The 21,299-nt window shown below is 33.5% G+C and overlaps 1 protein-coding gene across 2 annotated transcripts in view; it reads right to left on the reverse strand.

The window, feature by feature from the left end:
* Positions 1–775: 775 nt before the first annotated feature.
* Positions 776–21,299, reverse strand: part of DNAAF4 (dynein axonemal assembly factor 4) — a 31,052-nt gene continuing 10,528 nt past the window's right edge. Inside the window, exons 4-9 of one of the 2 annotated variants that reach the window (XM_016158318.2) lie at positions 16,290–16,518; positions 13,249–13,394; positions 11,706–11,815; positions 3,946–4,099; positions 2,839–2,944; positions 776–1,263 (exon numbers count right to left, since the gene is read on the reverse strand). In XM_016158318.2, the coding sequence (XP_016013804.1) occupies positions 1,154–1,263; positions 2,839–2,944; positions 3,946–4,099; positions 11,706–11,815; positions 13,249–13,394; positions 16,290–16,518 (855 nt within the window). In that variant the 3' untranslated portion in view covers positions 776–1,153. The remainder of the gene's footprint in view (positions 1,264–2,838; positions 2,945–3,945; positions 4,100–11,705; positions 11,816–13,248; positions 13,395–16,289; positions 16,519–21,299) is intronic. The other variant, XM_016158326.2, reaches the window with a different exon arrangement.

Consider the following 21,299-nt stretch of genomic DNA (forward strand, 5'->3'; position numbering starts at 1 on the left):
ATTTTCTGATTGAGATGGATATAGGAAGAGCCAGAGGAAAGACTAGGTTGGTTAACAAATTGTTAATGTCGAACTGGTATTTGACACACAAGAACTTCATTTTGGTTATATTTATAAGTAAAGACAAGCAAATAAACCAGGATTGATTATAAGAAAAAGCAATCCTACCATATCAGAAGGTCTGATAACTGGACAGGACTGCTATGGACATCAAAAGTTGCTTTGTAGAAGTAAAAGTTTCAAGGTTGCTGAACTAGAATACGCTTACACATTCAGAAAAGTCTTGCATTGCAAAAAACAATAAGGCTGTTTTATAATCCAATCATCTTGAAAGACATCAGATGATCAAATACTATAATAACTTTTTCCAATTTGGTTTTCCTTAAAAAAAAGGAAAGCTGTACTGTTTTTGTTAATGTTTGCACCGTCACAGTGATACAACACAATTGGTGGTACAATCCAAGGCCAATAACATAATTCTAATTTAACATTTCACCTTTTACTGTCTTTTTCCCCTGATGTACTTGAAGGTACTAGAAAACAATCTTCACCATATGTTCACCAGATAGTGTCTGAAGCTGAAGATAAGGTTTTCCAAACAGCTACTGTACTAGGTTGAACTGATCTAATGTCAAACAACAGGTTGTGGTGACCTAAATTTTTTTTTTTAAAAAAAAGGTTCTCTGTGTTTGGGAAGTAAGTGAAAACATCAGTATTGATTATACCAAGGTCAACCATTCAGACAATTAAATAGTATATTTACTACAAACAAAAATACTTTATAAACACAATCTTTTATTTAAAACTTCTACTTTGTTAAAAATGGATCAGTAAATGTCCTGGTAATCATCATGCCAACAAATATTTTGTTAGTTATAAGGGCAAGCTGAAATCAGTAATGAAAAATATGTAGTTAAATTTATATATTAATGTCAAGAAAAGATTATTCTCATTTTGATTTACTTATTCAGACACCAAGTCAAACATATTATTTTCTATACATTTATAATATTTTTCCTTCTACAGAATTAGAGAACTAAAGAGAAATGATTCTACACATCTATAACATGTACAAATATTCCTAATGCCTCTAGTTATTTTTTAAAACTTAAAACAATACCTAGTTACAATACCTAGTTGCTTCTAGTAGTCATTAACATTTTAGTTCTGTTCCTTGAATTATATTCCGAATCTTCTCAGCATCATTTTGTAGAATTTTGTTGGATGAATCAATTTTAAGGGCAGCTTCATAATCCTGGAGGCCTATTTTACATAGCATGATTATCAATAAAATATTTCATAAATATTTGTATTATCTAGACAATATTTTAAAAAAATAACTACTAAGAACATGGTTCTAGACAAGTGACAGGTTTTAAATCAGATTCTCATTTTCACACACGGTAGTCTCTCAAACAGCCTGCAGAAATTTTTCCATGATTTCAAGAATAATTATGAATTCATTCAATATTCAGTTCAAAGTAGTTATTTTTAAATTCAAGTACAAATAAGCTAAGAGCTTAAACTCATTAAAGCATGAACAGATTCATATAAAACTCATATAACAAAAGGACATTTTTATCACCTCACTGAAAAAGTAATAAATGATATCTTATTTGGAAATTCTAGATTTTTAAAATTAAATTTGTTAGACTCAATCATACTTTATATAATTATATACTATAATTTGTGTTTTTCTGTAGTTATATCTACAGAATTCCTTTGAGGAAAACTGGTTGAGAATGAAAGCACTGTGAATGGGTTGTCAGAAGTACATAACTGAATCTAAATCTTTACCAATAAAGCAGTGGGAAGAATTTCTTTGTGAGTTTGGAAACTTGATTTCTAAGTGCAACTGATTTGCCATGCCACTTCGAACAAATCACTTAAGTTCTCCAACTCTCCATTTTCTCATCTTTAAAAATGAAGGGTCCTTTTAGCTCAAAAAAGTCTATGATGCTATTATAATTTCTAAAGATTGTTTTACAATGTTTTATTTCTGTCTTGACATATTTTTTATTCTCATGAGGTTAGATAAAACACTAAAAATAAAATAGGGCATATAAACCTAATTTAGATGGCTTGGTTAAAAAAATCTCCAAAAAAATGGCAGAAACAAGTTTAAAAATAAAATCAGAAATAATAAAAATTTATAAGCTACAGCCCATTCCCTGGCAAGGCACTATCGAGGGGTAGGCCTTCAGGCCCTGAATGAAGGGCAGCTGAATGGGCATCTGGGTAGGGAGGTATGGGAAGAGGAGCACTGAGGACAAAACTCTGGCTACTACAAAATTTTGCCTTTGGGACAACATGAGTAAATGCAAATAGTCCATAAATACATTAACAATGTAAAACAATAAAAATTAAATAAATGCTATAGCTTCTATACAAATAGGAATGAGTTACAGATCTTAGTACAGTCTTACAGATATAAGCAATGATCATACATTGTGGTACATTGGTTATTTCTAAGCTTGTGTATGTTTGTGTTTGTGTGTGTGTGTGTGTGTGTGAGATAAAAGCTCATTTAAAAATTTGTATTATATCTTAAGTGACTCACTTATATCCTCTATCATACATCTTTCCATAGAAAAGTTGTCTTATACTATAGCATTTTCCTAGACCTAAATTTGTGTACATCTTGTTTTAACTCCCTTCTACAACAACAAATTTTTCAAATATTTCAAAATCATTTTTTGTTAGGTAAGTTACAAAAAATATATCAATGCTAAAAATATAAAATAATGGAGCCCTAAAAAGTCATGGTTTTAAATAATCCCAATGACATTTTTTTCAGAGTATCACTTGGAACTTAAAACATTTCTATACATTTCTTACCTTCTATATACAATTCTAATTGACAGAATGCTGTTCCACGTCGTATATGTGCCTTCATTCGTGCATTAGCATTGTCTGTAACAGGTGGTGTCAATAATTCTAATGCCTTACAATAAAAAAGATAAGGGAAAGACATAACTTCCTAATTTAAACTTGAACAAAATCATGATAAAAATCTTAACTTTAAAACAAGTCTCAAACCTTTACCCACCTGAAATTTTGACTTAGCTAGTACAGGAATTTATAAAACACATATATTTGTTAAACAATTTAATGAATTGTTTAACTCTCCCTATATGAGATTCATACCCTCTCCCCCAAAGTTATGATTTAGTTTATTATTTGAAACCTCTATAGCTTTACCTTTACTAGCAGGAATGATTTAAAAGCATTCAAATTGGATAATTCAGTCTATTCATTTACTCGATAAATATTTGTGCATGAAATTGTGCTAGTAAAAGGAAAACTAGATCATAAAAAATACTGTCAGATCTTCATTAGCTTAATGAAATCAAAGTATGAGGACCTGGTTGTTTCTCCATGTCCTCAATCTCAAGGAGCCACATAAGAGACTTTGTATGTGATTTTCCCTTAAAACAAGCTACTTTGATATGAAAAAAAGAAAAAAAAAACTAGAAGTTTAAGCCAAATACATGTTATTAGTAATGGAAAATAGGATATACTAAGTTACTCTGAAAACGAGAAAATGATTATGGAGATAGCCTTTTACAGTGCAAGTAGTAGTGATACCAAGTATTCTCTTTCTACTTTGCATTGTCTACAAAAATTTAATAAGGAAAAAGGTGAGCACAAACTGATAACCATTTACTAATTTCCATGTGAACATCAATTGATATACCAAGGCAAAACAGTAACATTGGTAGGGGATTTCTAATCTAACTTGAAGTCTAAGAAACATCAGTTTCTTGTCCATTCAAAAAAAATCTTTTTTTCAGTAAAAAGTTGTAATAAGCAATATGACTCTCAAAAATCCTTCATTATGTAAATAATCCTCAATTATTTGAATTTAACAAAGGACATCATTTAAATCAATAAGAGGACAACAATTTTAAAGCATCATACATAAATAAATAAATATATATATACCTTAGAAGAATCTTCGATGGCCTTGTGCAAATTTTTTAATTTTAGGTGGCAAGCAGCCCGATTCAGATACAATAGCGGAATCTTATTATTTAGTCTTATAGCTAAATTATATGCATTAATAGCTGCCAGATAGTTTTCTGTTGCAAATAATTTGCTAGTGAGACAAAAACAGGAGAAAGAAAAACAATATAACATTGAAACAGAAACAGACATAATATCTAACGATACTTAGCAAAAGGGATGGCTCACTTTCTTTTCTATTCCCTTGTACAATGGACATGTAGGCTGTACTGACTCCACACACATCAGAATGTAATCAACGTGACTTCGCTCCCACCTCTAAGGATAACTAGTCAGCAGTAGTTTAAGCCAGTATATATATTTCCACCCTCCCTGCTAAAATGATTGACTCAAAGATGGGCTTATAACCTAAATTGATCTTTTCAGAATGAAGTCTGTGAATTTGTTTCCAAAATTAGAGAATGAAAAATTGGGAAAATCTCCTCTGCTGTATACAGATGAAGAAAGCACACAGCCCAAATTGTTTCTGACCATTTTAACACCATGGGAGGAGCTAGCATTACATTAAAGCTGATACTACAGAATTATGAAAAGGATAAAAAGACAGAAAGAAACTGAGTCCTCAGCGACACGATTAAGCTGTTGGATTAAGCTTTACCTGAAATGCAACACACATTTAGTTTTTAAATTATATTAGCCAATAAATTTCTTTTAACATAAAGTCAGTTTAAATTGGATTTCTGGTTACTTGCAAATAAAAGCATCCCAATAGATATACTCTTTCAGTTTAAATCTTCCAAAATTCTCCTGAACAGATGTACATAACTAAAAGATTTACTTAAAATGTTAAGTTTCTTGTGTATAATTTCAAGAATTTTGAAAAATACATAAATGTAAAGAAAACAGAAAATACTTTGCCAAGTATAAAAATACCATACAATAATACTTTGTATTCATTTGCAGTCAATTGTTCTGCATACTTTATAGTTCTAGAATATTAAACATGATGACATCAAAAGCAGCCCACAAAAGCAGTAACTCCTAAGTAAAAGGCAAAATGACACAACTGTGACATCTAACCTAAACCTAAACAAATATTTAAAATACCCTGCACAAACTAGAAAAGCTAATTCCATGGGAATAGTTTACATTTCTGAAATGCTTCATATCAGCTCGTATGTTTCTGACCACTAGTAGCAGAACCCCAGTTCATGTTTGAAAAGTCCAGAGGGAAAGGGTCTGTGCCCAGTCTAACTAGCAGTTCGAGGATGTTATCAAGGCCACAGGTTCCTTCCATTCTCACTTCTACTGTCCTCAGCAGCTAGCAGCTACTTCATCTTATGGTTGATTTGCCTCATGGGTACAAGATGGCTGCATAGTTTAAGGTGCCACATTCAGGCACAATATTTATTAGAAGAAAACAAGACAGTATCTTCTGATATATGCTCCTTAGAACAAGAAAACTTTTACCTGAAATCTCCTGGTCACCTCCTTTCCCATTAACCAAAAGTAGCTACCTTTAAAAAATATTTTATCTTGAAAAATGTACCAGTCTCTCTATCACTGACCCTTTTTCTCTATCTCCCCACTTTTATTTCTCAGTATTATATATTGCTGTTTTAGGACATTTTTAAAAAATTCAACAATATGACCATCTTTCCATGTTAATAAATATAGATATACTATTTTTGCTGTTGAGTTGTAAAAGTTCTTTATACCTATATTCTGTATACTAACCCTTTATCATATATGATCTACAATACTTTCTTTATTCCACTCTGTTGATAGTGTTTCTTGATGTACCTAAGTTTTCAATTTTGATGCATTTCATCTTACTTTTTTTCTTTTGTTCCTTGTGCTTTTGATGTCAAAAGTCAAAAATATTGCTAAATCCAATGTCATGAAGCATTCTGTGTTTTCTCCTAAAAATTTATAGTTTTGGCTTTTATGTTCAGGTCTTTGATCCATTTTGAGTTAATTTTTGTATATGATGTTAGGTAAGGGCCAAACTTCATTATTTTGCAAGTGGATATCCAGTTTTTTCAACACCGTTTGTTGAAAAACTGTCTTTTCTCCACCGAATAGTCTTAGCACTCTTCTTGAAAATCATTTGATCATATATGTGTGGTTATTTCTAGGCTATCTATTCCACTGGTCTATGTGCCTATACAAACCTTGTATTAATATACACATTTGGAGGACAGTTCCATTTTTCATCTTTAAAATATAAATTTACAGTTTTATAATGCAACTGTTTTAACAGAAAAATTATCCCTGGTGCTAAGGGAAGAAAAGCTACAATGAACAGTATTAAAAGAACCACTATAGGAGGTACAATAGCAAGAAATATGAAATATTAAGTTTTTTTAATGTTCACATATGTATTAAAATATAAATCCAAACAATCATTACATTCTTTAAAGTTCAATACCACTACAAAACAAATATTTCCTTTACGGTTCTGAACACGGATATAGTCAAGTTTGAAAGGGAAAGGAAAAAAAATTAAAACTTTGTCTAAAGAACAGTGACCTTTGAATATTTAATTTAAACAAAGATGCTAATAAGCATTAAGTCTACCCTGATGCTTCAAAGAAGGCAATGCCAGTGAAAAGAATTATGCGAAAGTACTCACTCATTCAACACATATTCAGTGCTTACTGCATGTACTTGGAGAGCAACAGAGACATGCACAATGGCAAACACTCATTTTTATGATGACTGACTGGTTTGCCTCTGTAAAGAAACATTCTGACTGGCAATGGCCAGAAGGGACAAACATTTTGTATAAGAGCTGAGTGTGGGAGAAGCAGCAAGAGGCAGGAGTGATAAGAACGAAGCAAAGCGGATCAAAGTAAAGAAAGGGGCAGAAAAAAGGAGAAATCAGAAGTAGTGAGGCTTAGAAATGGAACAGGGGCAGGGAGCAACACATATTCCAACAGAAGACAGCACATCTGTTTTCTCTGCAATATGCGGCCACATGCTCCTTAAAGGACTTTGAAAGTCCTTGTCTCTTTCAGCAGCCTGTGTGGGTAGAAAACATTCTTGAATACCTCAAACGTTTCTAAAGCTGTTATTAGCGTGCCTTAGTAAAGGCACATCAACCACTACAATTTAGCACTCAGGATAGAAAGAGGAAAAAGATACTGCAAACTAAACAAAATGACAAGACGGGCCATAATAAGTACTGCACTGCAACAGAATGTCATGGGCTGTGACATGCATACAAACAAGCAACTGAATAAAATTATAATTACATCAAAGACATCATCTTAGAATACAGAATCTAAACTTCTTTAAGTCAGATAAAAGCAGCATAAGAAAATTGATTTATCTCCATAAACAGTTTTAAAAATATACAGCAAAGGAAGGCAGATTTGGCAGATCTGTACTAAAAGTAGGCAGGTACAACGGGGCTGTTGGAAGACAGTTCTCCATGGGTTTCCTATGTTCCTGCATGTCTTATGTCAGATGCACTGACAGCTTTTGTTTGAGACTACATTTTCAAAGATATTTGTATGGGACACAGCCTTGGAAGACAAAGATATGCCTTCCTCTGGGGCAAAGAGCAGACAATATCTCCTTGAGAGGCAAAGGTTGGCCAGGTTTGGCTACAATCTTATAAAAAGTTGTGCTCTTTAAGCTTAGCCTTCTCAGCTGTGGTGCAAACCTACTGTATGTACCATACATATCCCCATTGACTCCATGGGACTTGAAGGTCAAAAGGAACCAATATGAAGCTCTTACTGTTTCCTGTGCCTTGAATAATAAAGTCCTCTATCTCTGACCCATGAGTCTCCTGACTTCTGCCAGCATCCATGAACTGGTAGCTAACCTGTCATAGTTCTTGCCAGGGAATGAACCCAAACCAAAGCATTAGAAAGAAATTCAATTTAGCAAGTAGAACTGTGTGTCATGTTGGGAGAAGATGGTAACAGGTGGTCGACAATCATCATCAAAAAGTTCGACATGAGGGATACTAGACTTTGTGTAGTAAGCACGCAATAGAATATACAGATGTCAAATTATAATGTTGTACACCTGAAAATTACATAATATTATTAGCCAATTTTATCCCAATAATTTTAATTTTTTAAAAAATCCAAAATGAAGTAAAAGAACACTCAGACAGGCAGATAGAATCTAGCCACAGAAAATTCAGAAACAGCAAGCATATAGAAATTCAGATTGGCACAAGTTGGTACTAGGTTAGTCTATCAGCAAATAGCAGGCTCCTACATACACAGCTGGGGTTCATAAGCTGGGTGGCAAGAGGAAGAACAAAATAAAAGAAGAGTTTTACTCTTAAAAGAAGTGGGATATTAGTCAGGCTACAAAATCTGGCACTCATGCCAAGAGAATAAAAAGGAAAAGCAGATACTAAAACTAGGGTAGGCAATCTTATGTAACAGTACGACGAGGCTGGGTGCTGGATTGTAGAATTATATACATCCTTATTTCCCTCTTATCTAACATTAGGATTTGCTGTAGGGGGTGAGGTGTGCAGAAGGGATTCAAGTGGTCCTAGTGTGGGACTTAAAAAGTCCGGAGTTAAGAAAGGGTCATTCCAAAAAAAAAAAAAATGCTAAAAATCAAGCACAGAATAATGTCAGTAGGACAGAACAATGGTCTATCTCCCTTATATGATTACAAGTGTCTGGAAGGGTAGCTATTAAAATTATTTACAGTTTCTGAGTCATGTAAGGGTGTTAAATAACAACATCATACCCGAACGTACCAAAATAAGAGCACCTAGACTCTGTCTTATGTGAGATATTCTCAGTAAAAAGCTATGTGGTATATAATGTTATCTGGAAAAGGTAAAATGCTTTCATGATCAAATAAAACTACTTAAGATTGTGTATTTTCCTGAAAGGTAGATTCTCCAGACTCATTTAGCTGTAACTCTCCCTTTATGTGAAAGTCATCATCCTTGGGGACTCCTGACATCTTTACTCTAGAGCTGACTAGTCATTGTCATCTGGTTTTTTAAAATTACTCTTCTCTTATTCACTGAGGGCTTTAAAATCTGGCTCCCAATATCTGTCTCTATCCTAACATCTGCCATAATTCCAGAAGATTCTAAGGTTTATGTATATGACCCATTTATCAATTTAGTTTTGAAATACCTGGAAGCCCTTAATTCAAATTACTTTCCCTTCAACTCCACTTTTGCTACTCACTCCCAGGGCCAAACCTTGGATTCTGCCATCATCTGAACTGCACTATTTCAGGAACATCAAACTATGGAATCCTAGCCACTGGACAGAAGTTTCTATTCTGTCAATTTTCTCTTCATACGCGACCTTCGACCTTAAAGTGCCCTCTAATTTCTTAATTGCTCCATTTTCTCTTAGCACATTGGGTCCATCATAACCTCTCTTCCTTTCTAACAAAGTCTAGACTTCATGGCTAAAAATCTGAGCTATTTTTTCCATGGCCCCTCGCACTACTACTAGTCTTTAATGAACTTGCCAGTCAAAAGTTCAATCCTGGATCATGATCTACTCTTAAATCCAAAAGAATGAACACTAGAGGAGATAAATCACACAGCTGTACTGACTGGCATCTTTGTGAAAAAATGTTCCCTACCTAGAAGACCCCTCAACAGTACCCACTAAGCAATTTTTCTTGTTAGAAACATCTATTCACACTTGTCTTCACTTTCTTTCCTCTAATCTCAGAAAACAAAGATTCTCCATCTATTTTAAATTAATCTGTCAACATTTTCTAGAGCAAAGTAACTAATTCAACAGGGCAGCGCGCACTCAGCAATGCACACTTCAGTATTCTTGTGCTGCAAGGAGGAGCAACTCATAGCCACGTCACTTGGGCTGCTTTTGCTAAAGCTAATCAATTGCAATAAAAGGACAGGAGGAAGATTTTATTCATTTATGAGATGTGTAGCAGTAGCTGTAACACAAGCTTTGTAATCATATTGATCTGGGATTGAATCCTGGTTCTACTTATTAACCACCATCTTAGGCAAGTTTTTTAACCTTTCTAGCCCTGTTTCCACATTTGAAAAATGGGGATAAAAATAATAATCTCCAACTAGTCCGATTGTTAAAGGAAATTAATGAGATATTTTATGTAAAGCTGTTAGTTTCTCAACAAACTTTTGTTAAATGAATGTAAAAGCAGTGGGTCCTGCCCAACTATAGTTGTGAGGATTTAATGAGATAGTATATGTGAAAGCTCTTGTAAACAATCATAAACTATATATAAACTGTGACAGTAGCTACTTCAGGATAAGAAAATGCACTTAAAGGAATGATTTACAGTGGATACAGCTAGGGGACCGGACAAGCAGGAGGCTGGTGGATTGGGTAAAACCAAGGAGGACTTTCATTTTATATATGCACTGTAAATTTTTTTCAAAAGACACATTTTTTTAATAAAAAATTTAAATGAATGTTAACTGTTAACAAGAGGAAAAAAAAAATAAAGATAATTCATCCACCCTTGGCCTTGACTCAATTTTCTCCACTCTTCTTGGAGACAATTTTAATCATCTCTTCTGTGTCATCTGTAAATCTATTCAACTTTTTCTATTCTTAAAGAACAAAACATAACAAATCTATCCTAAAGTTTCTATTCCATTCGCTTCTAGGACTGTTTTTTGTGTACTATTTTCTTTTGCCAGACTTTCAAATGATGGCAGGTCACAGAGTTTTAGCCTCAGGCCACTATTCTCCTGATCTACACACTCTTCTTGGAAATCTCACCTACTCTTATAAATTCAACTACTATATAAACACTATAACCTCCAAATCTGTATCTACAGTACTGGTCTCTCCCAAGTTTTACATCTGCTGCACACTGTTACCCAGATTGACCCAGAGACACCTCAAACTTAACATATTCAAAACCAAACTTACCTGCATTTCCTCCTAACTGGTCCCTCTTCTAGTATTCTTTAATTCAGTTGGTGGCATCAGGCAATCAACCATTCAAACTAGAAACACACAACTGCTACTCTCTCACTTCCCAATAATCAATCAAGAAGTTCTGCCTATTTTACCTCCTAAATACTCCTCCAGCTGTATGACAATGCCATACTTCGAAGCCTCTGCCTTTGTTTCTGCAACACATTTTCCCCCCACCTTAGAAAGTAAAATATAAGAATCTTAATCGACCACACGATGCCCTTGCCTATTTTTCTACGCTAATCTGTCATTATTACTAGACTCAAACTCTATGTTTAAGCAAAAAATAAACTACCTTTAATTCTTAATCTACATATCACCTTATTTCTTGTCTCGAGCTTTTGTTCATACTGTCTCTTCTGCCTGAAATGAATGCTTTTCTCTCTTTTCCTCTTGAAACTACTACTAATCATTAAAAGGAGCTTAGGATTGCCTGGATATAAAATTGCAATTTATAAGATATTTGATAATTTTTTAAAAGATGGTTCAGAAATAGGTTTTTAAGGGCGGTATTAAAAAGGACCTATGTTAAATGTGATTTAAAACAGATTTTAATAGCCAATCCAAAAGATGTGATATTTTTCATTTTATGGCATTTAAATATAAAATAAAAATAAGAGCTTTATTTAGTTGTCATATGACCTGACTTATTACTATGAGGCCCTGCCTACCTAATTTGCTTATTTACATTCTCTCTCCCCAAGAACTACATACACAAACATATATGTCAAGATATCTAGGAAATGTCATAAAAACTAATGACTACAGAAATTTATTATAAACCTCATGGCCAGAGTTCAAACAACTTACTTTCCTTTATCCTTCAACCAATCTGGATTCTTTTCTTCTTCTTTTAAATCACAAAGTTCAGGAATATCAGTATTCATCGCTCTTCGTGCCTCTGCTTGTTTGTGGAGCCACTGAAATGAGAATGAGAATGAAGTCTAATGAAGGATACAAAGGTTTATTTTTATTAACATTTACTCTTAGATTTTCCATCTTCCTACATCAGGGGTCCCCATCCGCGGGCACAAAGCAAGAGGTGAACGGCAGGCCGACTGAATCAAGCTTCATTCGTATTTGCAGCCGCTCCCTAGTGCCAGCATCACTGCCTCAGCTACACTTTAGATTAGGCATTAGGTTCTCATAAGAGCATCTGGGGACCATTGTCCTACATAATACGGCAATGCTATTTATTATGGATTGAATGTTTCCTCAGATTTATATGTTAAAACTCTATCTATCAAAGGGATGATATTTGGAGGTAGGGTCTTTGAGAGGAAATTAGGTTCAGAGAAGGTCATGAAAGTGGAACCCCCATTATAAGAAGAGGAAGAGACCAGAGTACACACTCTTCCCTCCACCTGCCAATCCAGCACCCTGATGCTGGACTTGCCAGCCTCCAGAACTGTGAAAAATAAATGCCTATTGCTTAAGTCACCCCATGTATGGTGTTTTGTTACAGCAGCCTGAACAGACTAATACAGTATTTGAAGATGATGATTTTAAAATTCCAGTTTTTATACATTAAAATAATTTTTTTTTATTTTCTAGCTGGTTAAGATCAAATGTATAAAAGTTTCTAGTTGAAATTTCATCCAAATTTGGGAGTATACATATTTCACTTTTCTTGTTTATATTTTCATTTTTCTATAAGAATACAAAATTTTTAATAATTATAATTTCATAATTATAAAAATACTTTTATAATAATGACATAAAATAATATGTAAATAAAATATCAAAGTAAATATCATTTAAGAAGAAAAATGTTAATATTTTCTGATTGTCATTATGTCTTTGGGATCTTCAATCATTTCCACATCTTTTCCATTGAGAGAGGTTTCAGTTTACACCTTACAGGAAAGCAGTTCTTAGTGCTTATGAAACTAAAAATAAAATATTCAAAATCCCAGAGCTCAGAAATTTATAAATGAAAGATATTAATTCTAAAACTTCAAACATTAGAAATACCTAATATTAATAATAATTATAACATATTAATAATAAATTTCCAAGTCTGTTCTTACCACAACACATCCAAAGTTTACAAATCTTTTAGAGAAAATGACGTACTTGATAAAACAAATGGCATGTGCAAGAGTTTATCTCCTGGAATAAGCAGCACTATTGTATATTAAATCAGTGCTCTCTCATCAGCATTCTGGAATCAAAAAAAAATCCTGAAAAATATATTTTTCTCATAAGGAAATACTAAAACATATTCAAGAAGTAGTAACTTCACTGTAATGAATACTTAAGAAATTCAGACCCAGTACCTGTTTCCAATAGATGAAATAAAAAATAAAGTATCTTCATTGTTGTCACTGTAACAAATAGCAAGTGTACCTACCTCCTCTTCTTCTGCTACTTGTGATTCCCGGAGAGCAGTTGGGAATACTCGAGGGGTAAAGTTGATTTTAATACTGCCAACAGAGCGAGGAGCAGGAATACTGTCTTCCTTTAACTTCTCAAAAAACATATCTTCTGAATTTCCTCCTTCAAAAACCGTATTAGTAAGTCGTTTATCTCTCATTTTCTAATTAACAATCAAACTGACTTTTAAAGTAATTATAATCAAAGCTACTTCTAAAATTCTATACAAATAAATCAAAGACGCTTTCTGCAAGAAGGAATGAAAATATGGCAGCTAATTATCTGTTCTTTAATCAATGGTTCCAGCTACTTTTCTGGGGTTCTCTTTGATAAACCACACAGTCTCTAATTTGCATTCACTCTAAGGGGAGGCACCTAGACAAAGCCATTACACCACCTCTATTTTCAAGCTCCTATAGCAATATTGTCTATAAGCTTCCTTGAGATGGTATAAAAGTTTTTCAGCCACTAGAGAGAGCTAATGAGGACGAATTGTAATAATGAAAAACTATATGTTTTTATGAAGGAATTTACGTATAATGATTGTTAAGATGATATAAGAGGAGAAAAGTTACTAAAAAAAATGTAAAAGTACCAGAGGTAAGATATACAGATTTAAAAGGCAGACATCAAAATTGATATAAAAAAAGACTTTCCACAAATATGACAGAGTTAATATACTTGATAGAAAATGAACACACACACAAAAGAAACAAAATTTCAAATTATAAACATCTGAAAGTGGCCTGAATTGACATTTGGGTGCAGGGGGCAGAGGGAAAAGAGTAAGTACTCAAAGAGAAAGCAACATGAATAAAAATTTGAGCAAAAATTTTCTATAGATGCCTCTGGTTGAGGCTGCTATCTTCTTAGCCACTCTCCCCTTTTTCCTTTTAGTAACAGAATTTGAGATCTGAACTAGGCACATGACTATGCCAGGCTAGACTCTACATGATCCGGCCTCCCTTAAGATTTGGTGTGGTTATGTGCCAAACCTGAGACAATAGAATGTGAACAGAAATGATGTACATCACTTATGGATCACCATCTTACAGGTAAATCTACTTGCTGTGAACTTCCTCTTCCCCTTCCCTCTGGCTAAAGTTGAATAAAAAGTAAAAATGAAGTATATAACTTCAGATTATTATACTAATAACTCTGTATATTTGAAAATTTAGAAAAATTTTCCTTAATAATTCAAGGCCAAAAAAAAAGTCATGATGGGCCACAAAATATTTTCAAGTAAATGACAACAAAACACAAATTTCAAGGCTTGGAGGATGTATTAACATAAAACTTAAAAGAAAAAGTTATAATATATGCATGTATTAAAAGATTAAAAAATTAATGAAAACAAGTTGGACAAAAGCAGAGAAAGCCCTCAAAAACTAAAAGAAGCAAAATAAAAACAAACATAGGAATTAAGGGGATAGGAAAAAAAGAAACAATAAAAAAGGATCAACAAAAACTAACAGTGCTTTTTTGAACAGACTAATAAAATTTGAAATTTTGCAATAGTTGATCAAAGAAAAATAAAAGAGTGCTAGGAATAAAGAAATGATATAGACAGAGTAGAGATAAGTAAAAGAAACCTTATGCCAATAAACTGAAAAGATAACAGGTACGATTTCCTAGAAAACAAATGACCAAACCTGATTTGAAAAAATAGAAAATCTAAATAACAGTACTCATTAGAGAAACTAAATATTCTTCCATAAATAGCCCATATCTAGACAGTGTTAGGAGTAATTTTACTAAACCTTCAATCAACAATATTTCATATATAACCAAATTGCTTCAAAGAATAGAAAAAGAAAAAAGCTCCATAACTAATAGGGTTAATGAAATTTGTTACCAAATCTGGGCAGGGACAGTATGGGGAAGAAAAAATGTAAGTGAATCTCAATATGAAGATAAACATAAAAATAATTCATAAAATATTAGCAAATTGAATTAAACTGTATAAAAATCAACATGATGAAGATCTTCAGGATACTTCTTATCTATAAAAGAGTGTTTTCGGTTCCAATAGTATTTGAAAACATCCAGTTGTTTAGCAGTATATGTAATATGGAAGGAAATGTTTTCAGATACTCTAGTTGGTATCACTATTTTGTTGAAATGGCTTTAAGAAGGAGGTAGTGTGGTAGTTAACTAGAATGTCAATATTAAACCCCAATAAAACATATCAATTTAATAATGGTTACTGCTTAACAGTCACTCTAAATGACTTCAATATGCTAGGCCTCACTGTTAAAGTAGTAAAAGACCTATAGCTGAGAATAAAGAACATAGGTTTCAGATACAGACAGATCTGGGTTCAAATCCCACAGGCTCACTTATTGACTTGTTTCTCCTTTCTGAACATCTTTTTCCCTCTAAAATAAGAATAGCAACACTTATCCCAAAGTGTTGTTCTAAAGACTGAGTGATACAACTAATAAAATCACCTGGCATAGAGTGATCACTAAAAAGTGTTAATTATTATTATTACACAAGCGATTTGACCACAAAATGTTCTATTTACTAAATATATACAAAACAAAGTTTAATATGCTAAGCCTTCAGTAACTATTTTTGAACACATCAGGATCAAAGGCCAGAAGAATACTTGTTTGCTTACGACTAAGTTTGCTTAATAGTATTCATTTTCCTGAGTCACGCAAGGAAAAAGTCTTTTAATAAAATTCCTAGTTTCTTATCTCTAAAGAAATGGAATAATGCTCCTGGCACTGCTAGTCATACCAAGTCTTTGTGGATATGAGTTAAACATATATTCAACAACACACATAAATTTCAAAATGAAGCACACAAGCAAAAACAACACTGAATCCTCCCTCATTTTATCATGAAAACCTCACTACTTCCTAGAAGAAGTCTTTCACCTTAGTCTTTGTACTGTAGTACTTATTCTCAATATACCAAGAAAATGACTCAATATTGTAACATCATTACAAAAACAAAAAAGAGACATATTTACTTTACCAACAGGATTCACTTTCCCAGAAAATATTTTACCTTTAGTGGCAAGATTTCTAGATGCTGAATTTCTAGTAAGGTTTTTACGTTTTAATTTTTTTTCCTCTTCAATTTGCTTGTCTTGTTGATAAAATTTCTCTTTTCTTGGAATTCTTTTTTGTTCTTCAGCTTTTCTCTGACATTCTTTCCAGGCTTCCAATTCTTTAGTTGCTTTTATCCGTTCATTTTCTTTCATATCTTCTATTTTTTTCCTCTCTTCTTCTTCAATCTACAAAAGTTACAATTACCAAAAAGTTTAAAACATAGAAAAAGCAACATTTTAAAAATAATAAATTCATTATAATTATTTTTACCTCTAAACTCTTGTCATTGAATCTGCAACAATAATTAGTACTGAATAAAAAATTAAAATGGAAACAGTAAATTATTTAGCAAAATGCCCAATGATTTGGATATTATGAAACACAGGTTTTAGTTTCAGATTTACCGTTAACTATTGATATAATCTTGGGCAACCCCTTTCTTTATCCTCAGTTTACTCATATGTAAAATGTGGGTAGGCATTCAGTTAGATGACATCTAAGGGCTTGGTAAAAACAAAATAATTTATTTTTCTAGAAGTCAAGTCATTTCTCCTAAAACCTAAACACACACACACACACACAAATACATATATATAAATATTTGCCTTTCTACTTACACCAGTCTTACCTTGTCTTAGGACAGCAGTTGTGTCAGCCTTCGCCTGAGGAATGAGGAATAGTTACATGAAGGATGAACTAAGGAGCTTGTCTCTAGTGGGTAGAAATGTCTGAACTTTTGAATCCTGCTGCCGACTATGTTTGCAACAGCTTTTATTTGACACTTCCACATGAAAAGCTAAATATCAGATAAATGTGAAAGAAGTATATGGCATGGGAGTATGCTAAATTTTCTCCCTTTCACAAACTTCCCTCATTTCAGTAGGCAAAAAAAAAAAAAAATCCTATGAAATAAAGTAACTGGTTGATATATATAATTGAGTCTATGTATCCAAATTTCTTATAGTAACAAAAATATTCTCACCCCTACCCTCTAGAGAACAAACACTCTCACCTCCATCCTGTATAGAAATAGTGTCTAACAGAACTTTTTTCGATGATGGTAATGTTCTATGCTATCCAATTCAGTAGCTGTTACCACATGTGGCTAAGTGCTTAAAATGTGGCTAGTATGATGGGGAAACTGATTTTTAATTTTACTTATGTTTCATTAATTTAAATGTAAGTTAATATACATTTAACTAGTGCATTTGGCACGGCTCTAGAATGACATGCTGGGACCAAGTTTCCTAGAGGCTGAATGATTTAGGATATAGAATTAACATTATAGGTATGAAAACTATACTGAAGAAGTACTCTGTAATATCTGCATGACTTAATACCCTCTTCTGGAAGACTGGTTATTTTCCTATTGAACTGTGTAACACTGACTTTAAAATAAATTTCACAGATCACTGAACAGAAGTTTCCTGTAGTCCCAGAATTGTATACAAGGCCTAAACTAAGCACAAAAGATGGTAATTACTATGTGTTCTCAGTTCAGAAAGCTGCCAATAGGTTGGGCCAGGAAGAATCCACATGTGGCAATGAGCCAGCATTTAATGCCTGACAACAGAGCTTGTTGAACAGTCAGTGTTAGCCAGAGGCAGGCACAACCTAAAAGGAGAAGACAATTTCACCCGGTTTAATAATATGTTTGCCTTTCTTCCTTTCCTCCCTCTCTGCTCTCAGCACTTGGAAAAAAGGAAAAGTATTCTGAAGAGTCACAATATCCTCACTCCTCATATGAAATCCTTGCAAGTAGAGTGAATTTTGAAAAGTTTTTACGAGTGCATAAGATGAAGATTTAATTACCAAAAATGAAACTATTCTTAGAATAAAAAGTAACAGGAAAGTTGTTATTATAGCCAAAATGTAGTTAAGGGAAATATATATGAAATTTAATTTATAATACGCTATATTAGAGACAAAAAATAGTCTAACTCTTCAGGGAGTAATGCAGAAGAGTAAGGACCAAGAAAGGCTTCACTGAGCACTTGACAAAAGAAGTAGAATGAAGAGAAGAACATAAGGAAGCTACGCTTATGATAAAAGGAAAAGGGAGACCACATATATCAAAGAGAAACAGAAACAAATGTGAAACAATACCTGAAGTTCTTCCACTTAAAAAAAAAAAAAGTAATATGAGGAACATACAGTTTGGCCTTAAAAAGGAAAAAAATTCTGACACATTCTATAACATGGATAAACTTGGAGATATTATGCTAAATAAGTCAGTCACAAAAGAACAAATATGGTATTATTCTACTTACATGAGGTACCTAGAAAAGTTAAATTCATAGAAGCAGAAAGCAAAGTGGTGGTTTCCAGGGGCTTAGAGAAAGGGGCAATGGGGGGTTATTTACTGAGTACAAAGTTTCAGTTCTGTAACATAAAAAAAAACTTCTGCAGAAGGATGGTGGTGGTGGCGGTGGTACCATGTCAATGTACTTACTGCCACTGAACTGTATACTTAAAAATGGTAGTGCTATTTTTAATTTCTTAAAGAACTGTTTTCCACACTAGCTAAACCAACTTACAGTCCCATAAACAGTGTGGTTCTAAACAAATTTTAGGAGATTTTTTTTCTATTTCTGTGAAAAATGCCACTGAAATCTTGATATAAATTGCAATGACTCTATAGGTGGCTTTCAGGAGTATAAACATATTAACAATATTAACTTTTAATCCATAAAAATAGGATATATTTCATTTATTTGTCTTCTTCAATTTCTTTCATGAATGTATTACAGTTTTCAGTTAACAGATTTTTCACCTCCTTAAATTTATTCCTAACTACTTTATTGTTTTTAGTGCCATTGTAAATGTGATTGCTTTTATTTCTTTTTTACAGATAATTCATTGTAGGAATATAGGAGTACTACTGATTTTTGCATGTTGACTTTGTATCCTATAACTTTACTGAATTCGTTAATTAGATCTAGTAGTTTTTTCATGATGTTTTAAGGATTTTCTATGTATAAATCATGTCATGTGTGAACTGAGATAATTTTATTTCCTTCCTTCCAATTTGAATGTTTTTAATTTTTCTTGCCTGACTGCTCTGGCTGGGACTACTAGTACTGTGTTAAAGAGTGGTAACAGCAGGCATCCTTGTGTTATTCCTGATCTTAGAGGAAACGCTTTCCATCATTCACCACTGAGTATATCATGAGCCGTGAGCTTTTCATATATAGTGTTTATTATGTTGAGATATGCTCCTTATATATCCAATTTCTAGAGTTTTTACCATGAATAAATGTTGGGTTTTGTCAGATGCTTTTTCCTCATCTATTGAGATGATCATGTGATTTTTATCCTTCATTCTATTAACGTGGTATATCACATCTATTGATTTGCATATATTGAACCATCCCAGCATCCCAGGAATGAGTCCCACTTGATCATGGTGTAAGATTCTTTTAATGTGCTGTTGAATTAGGTTTGCTAATATTTTGTTGAGAATGTTTGCATTTAAATTCATCAGGGACATTGTCCTATAGTTTTCTTGTAGTGTCCCTATCTGGCCTTGCTATCAAGGTAATTCTAGCTTCATGAAATGAATCCGACAGTATTCTTTACTTTTTTGGAAGAGTCTGAAGACTGGCTAACAAACACTCTAATTGGTATTATAAATGTATGACCCAAAACCATCTGCCTCTTTTCCTATTTTCAGCTACTAACAACTGAAGTGGTACTAAAGCTAAATTCCACAAAGGACAGCCTACTTACTTCCAATACAGAGGGTTAAAAATGTAGATGACAGATAGATAGATAGATAGATAGATAGATAGATAGATAGATAGATAGATATGGATGAATGATAGGGAGGGAGGGAGAGTAGGGGGAGAAAGAGAGAGAGAGAGAGAGAGAGAGAGAGAGAGAGAGCGATCAGCCCTCGCCTTCCCTCCCTCCCTCCCTCCCTCCCTCCCTCCCTCCCTCCCTCCCTCTCTCCCTCTCTCTCTCTCTCTCCCTCTCCCTCCCTCCTCCCTCCCTCCCTCCCTCCCTCCCTCCCTCCCTCCAGCAAGAAGACAAGAAAGAAAGAAAACCCCAAAATTATCTCCTTGCAAATCATCCCAAGAAGCTCATTCGGGTCCAGATTCAGGGACTTGGGGAAAAGGGAGAGAGAAGACTGACTGTCCTATGCCCAAGTTGTAAGAGCTCTGAGGAACCCTCCACAGATCCTATCTCTGGAGCTCTGCGAGGCAAGAAGACATAGGAAATAAAAAGTATTTTAACTACAGCTCTGGAAAAGATGAAAAAGCTTGAAGTAAATGAAAGAGTGGACATATGTAAGATTATTGAAAGTTTATTTCTACACAGATGCTGTGAATCTGGGATATACTTACATAAAAAGAAACTAAGTCAGCACACATGACAGAATGTATATACAAGAAAGGCAGTGTCAAAGATAACAATTGGATAACAATGGATATGCTATAATAATAATTAAATGCCAATCTTCAAATTCAGGTGGAATTGCATGGGACCCAGAACAGTCAAACTACATTGAAAAAGAATGAAGTTGGAGGGCTTAGACTTTCCGATTTAAAAGCTTATAACAGAGCTACAATAATCAAGAAAGTGTAGTACTAACATAAGGATAGCTATATAGACCAATGGAATAAAACTAAGAATCCAGAAATAAACCCAAATATCTATGAGCTGACTGACTTTGACAAGGTTCCCAAGACCATTCAATGGAGAAAGAAGAGTCTCTTCAACAAATGGTGCTGAGACAACCGAATATCCACATGCCAAAGAATGAGGCAGAGCCCATACCTCACATCACCTACAAAAATTAACTCAAAATGGATCAACGATCTAAATATAAGAGCTAAAACCAAAAAACTCTTATAAGAAAATACAGGGTAAATCTTCATAATCTTGGATTTGGCAATGGATTTTTATAGATGACTGACACCAAAGCTTGGGCAACAAAATAAAAAATAGACAAATTAGACTTTGC

The sequence above is a fragment of the Rousettus aegyptiacus genome, unplaced genomic scaffold (assembly GCF_014176215.1).
Source record: "Rousettus aegyptiacus isolate mRouAeg1 unplaced genomic scaffold, mRouAeg1.p scaffold_m13_p_3, whole genome shotgun sequence".
Lineage (NCBI taxonomy): Eukaryota > Metazoa > Chordata > Mammalia > Chiroptera > Pteropodidae > Rousettus > Rousettus aegyptiacus.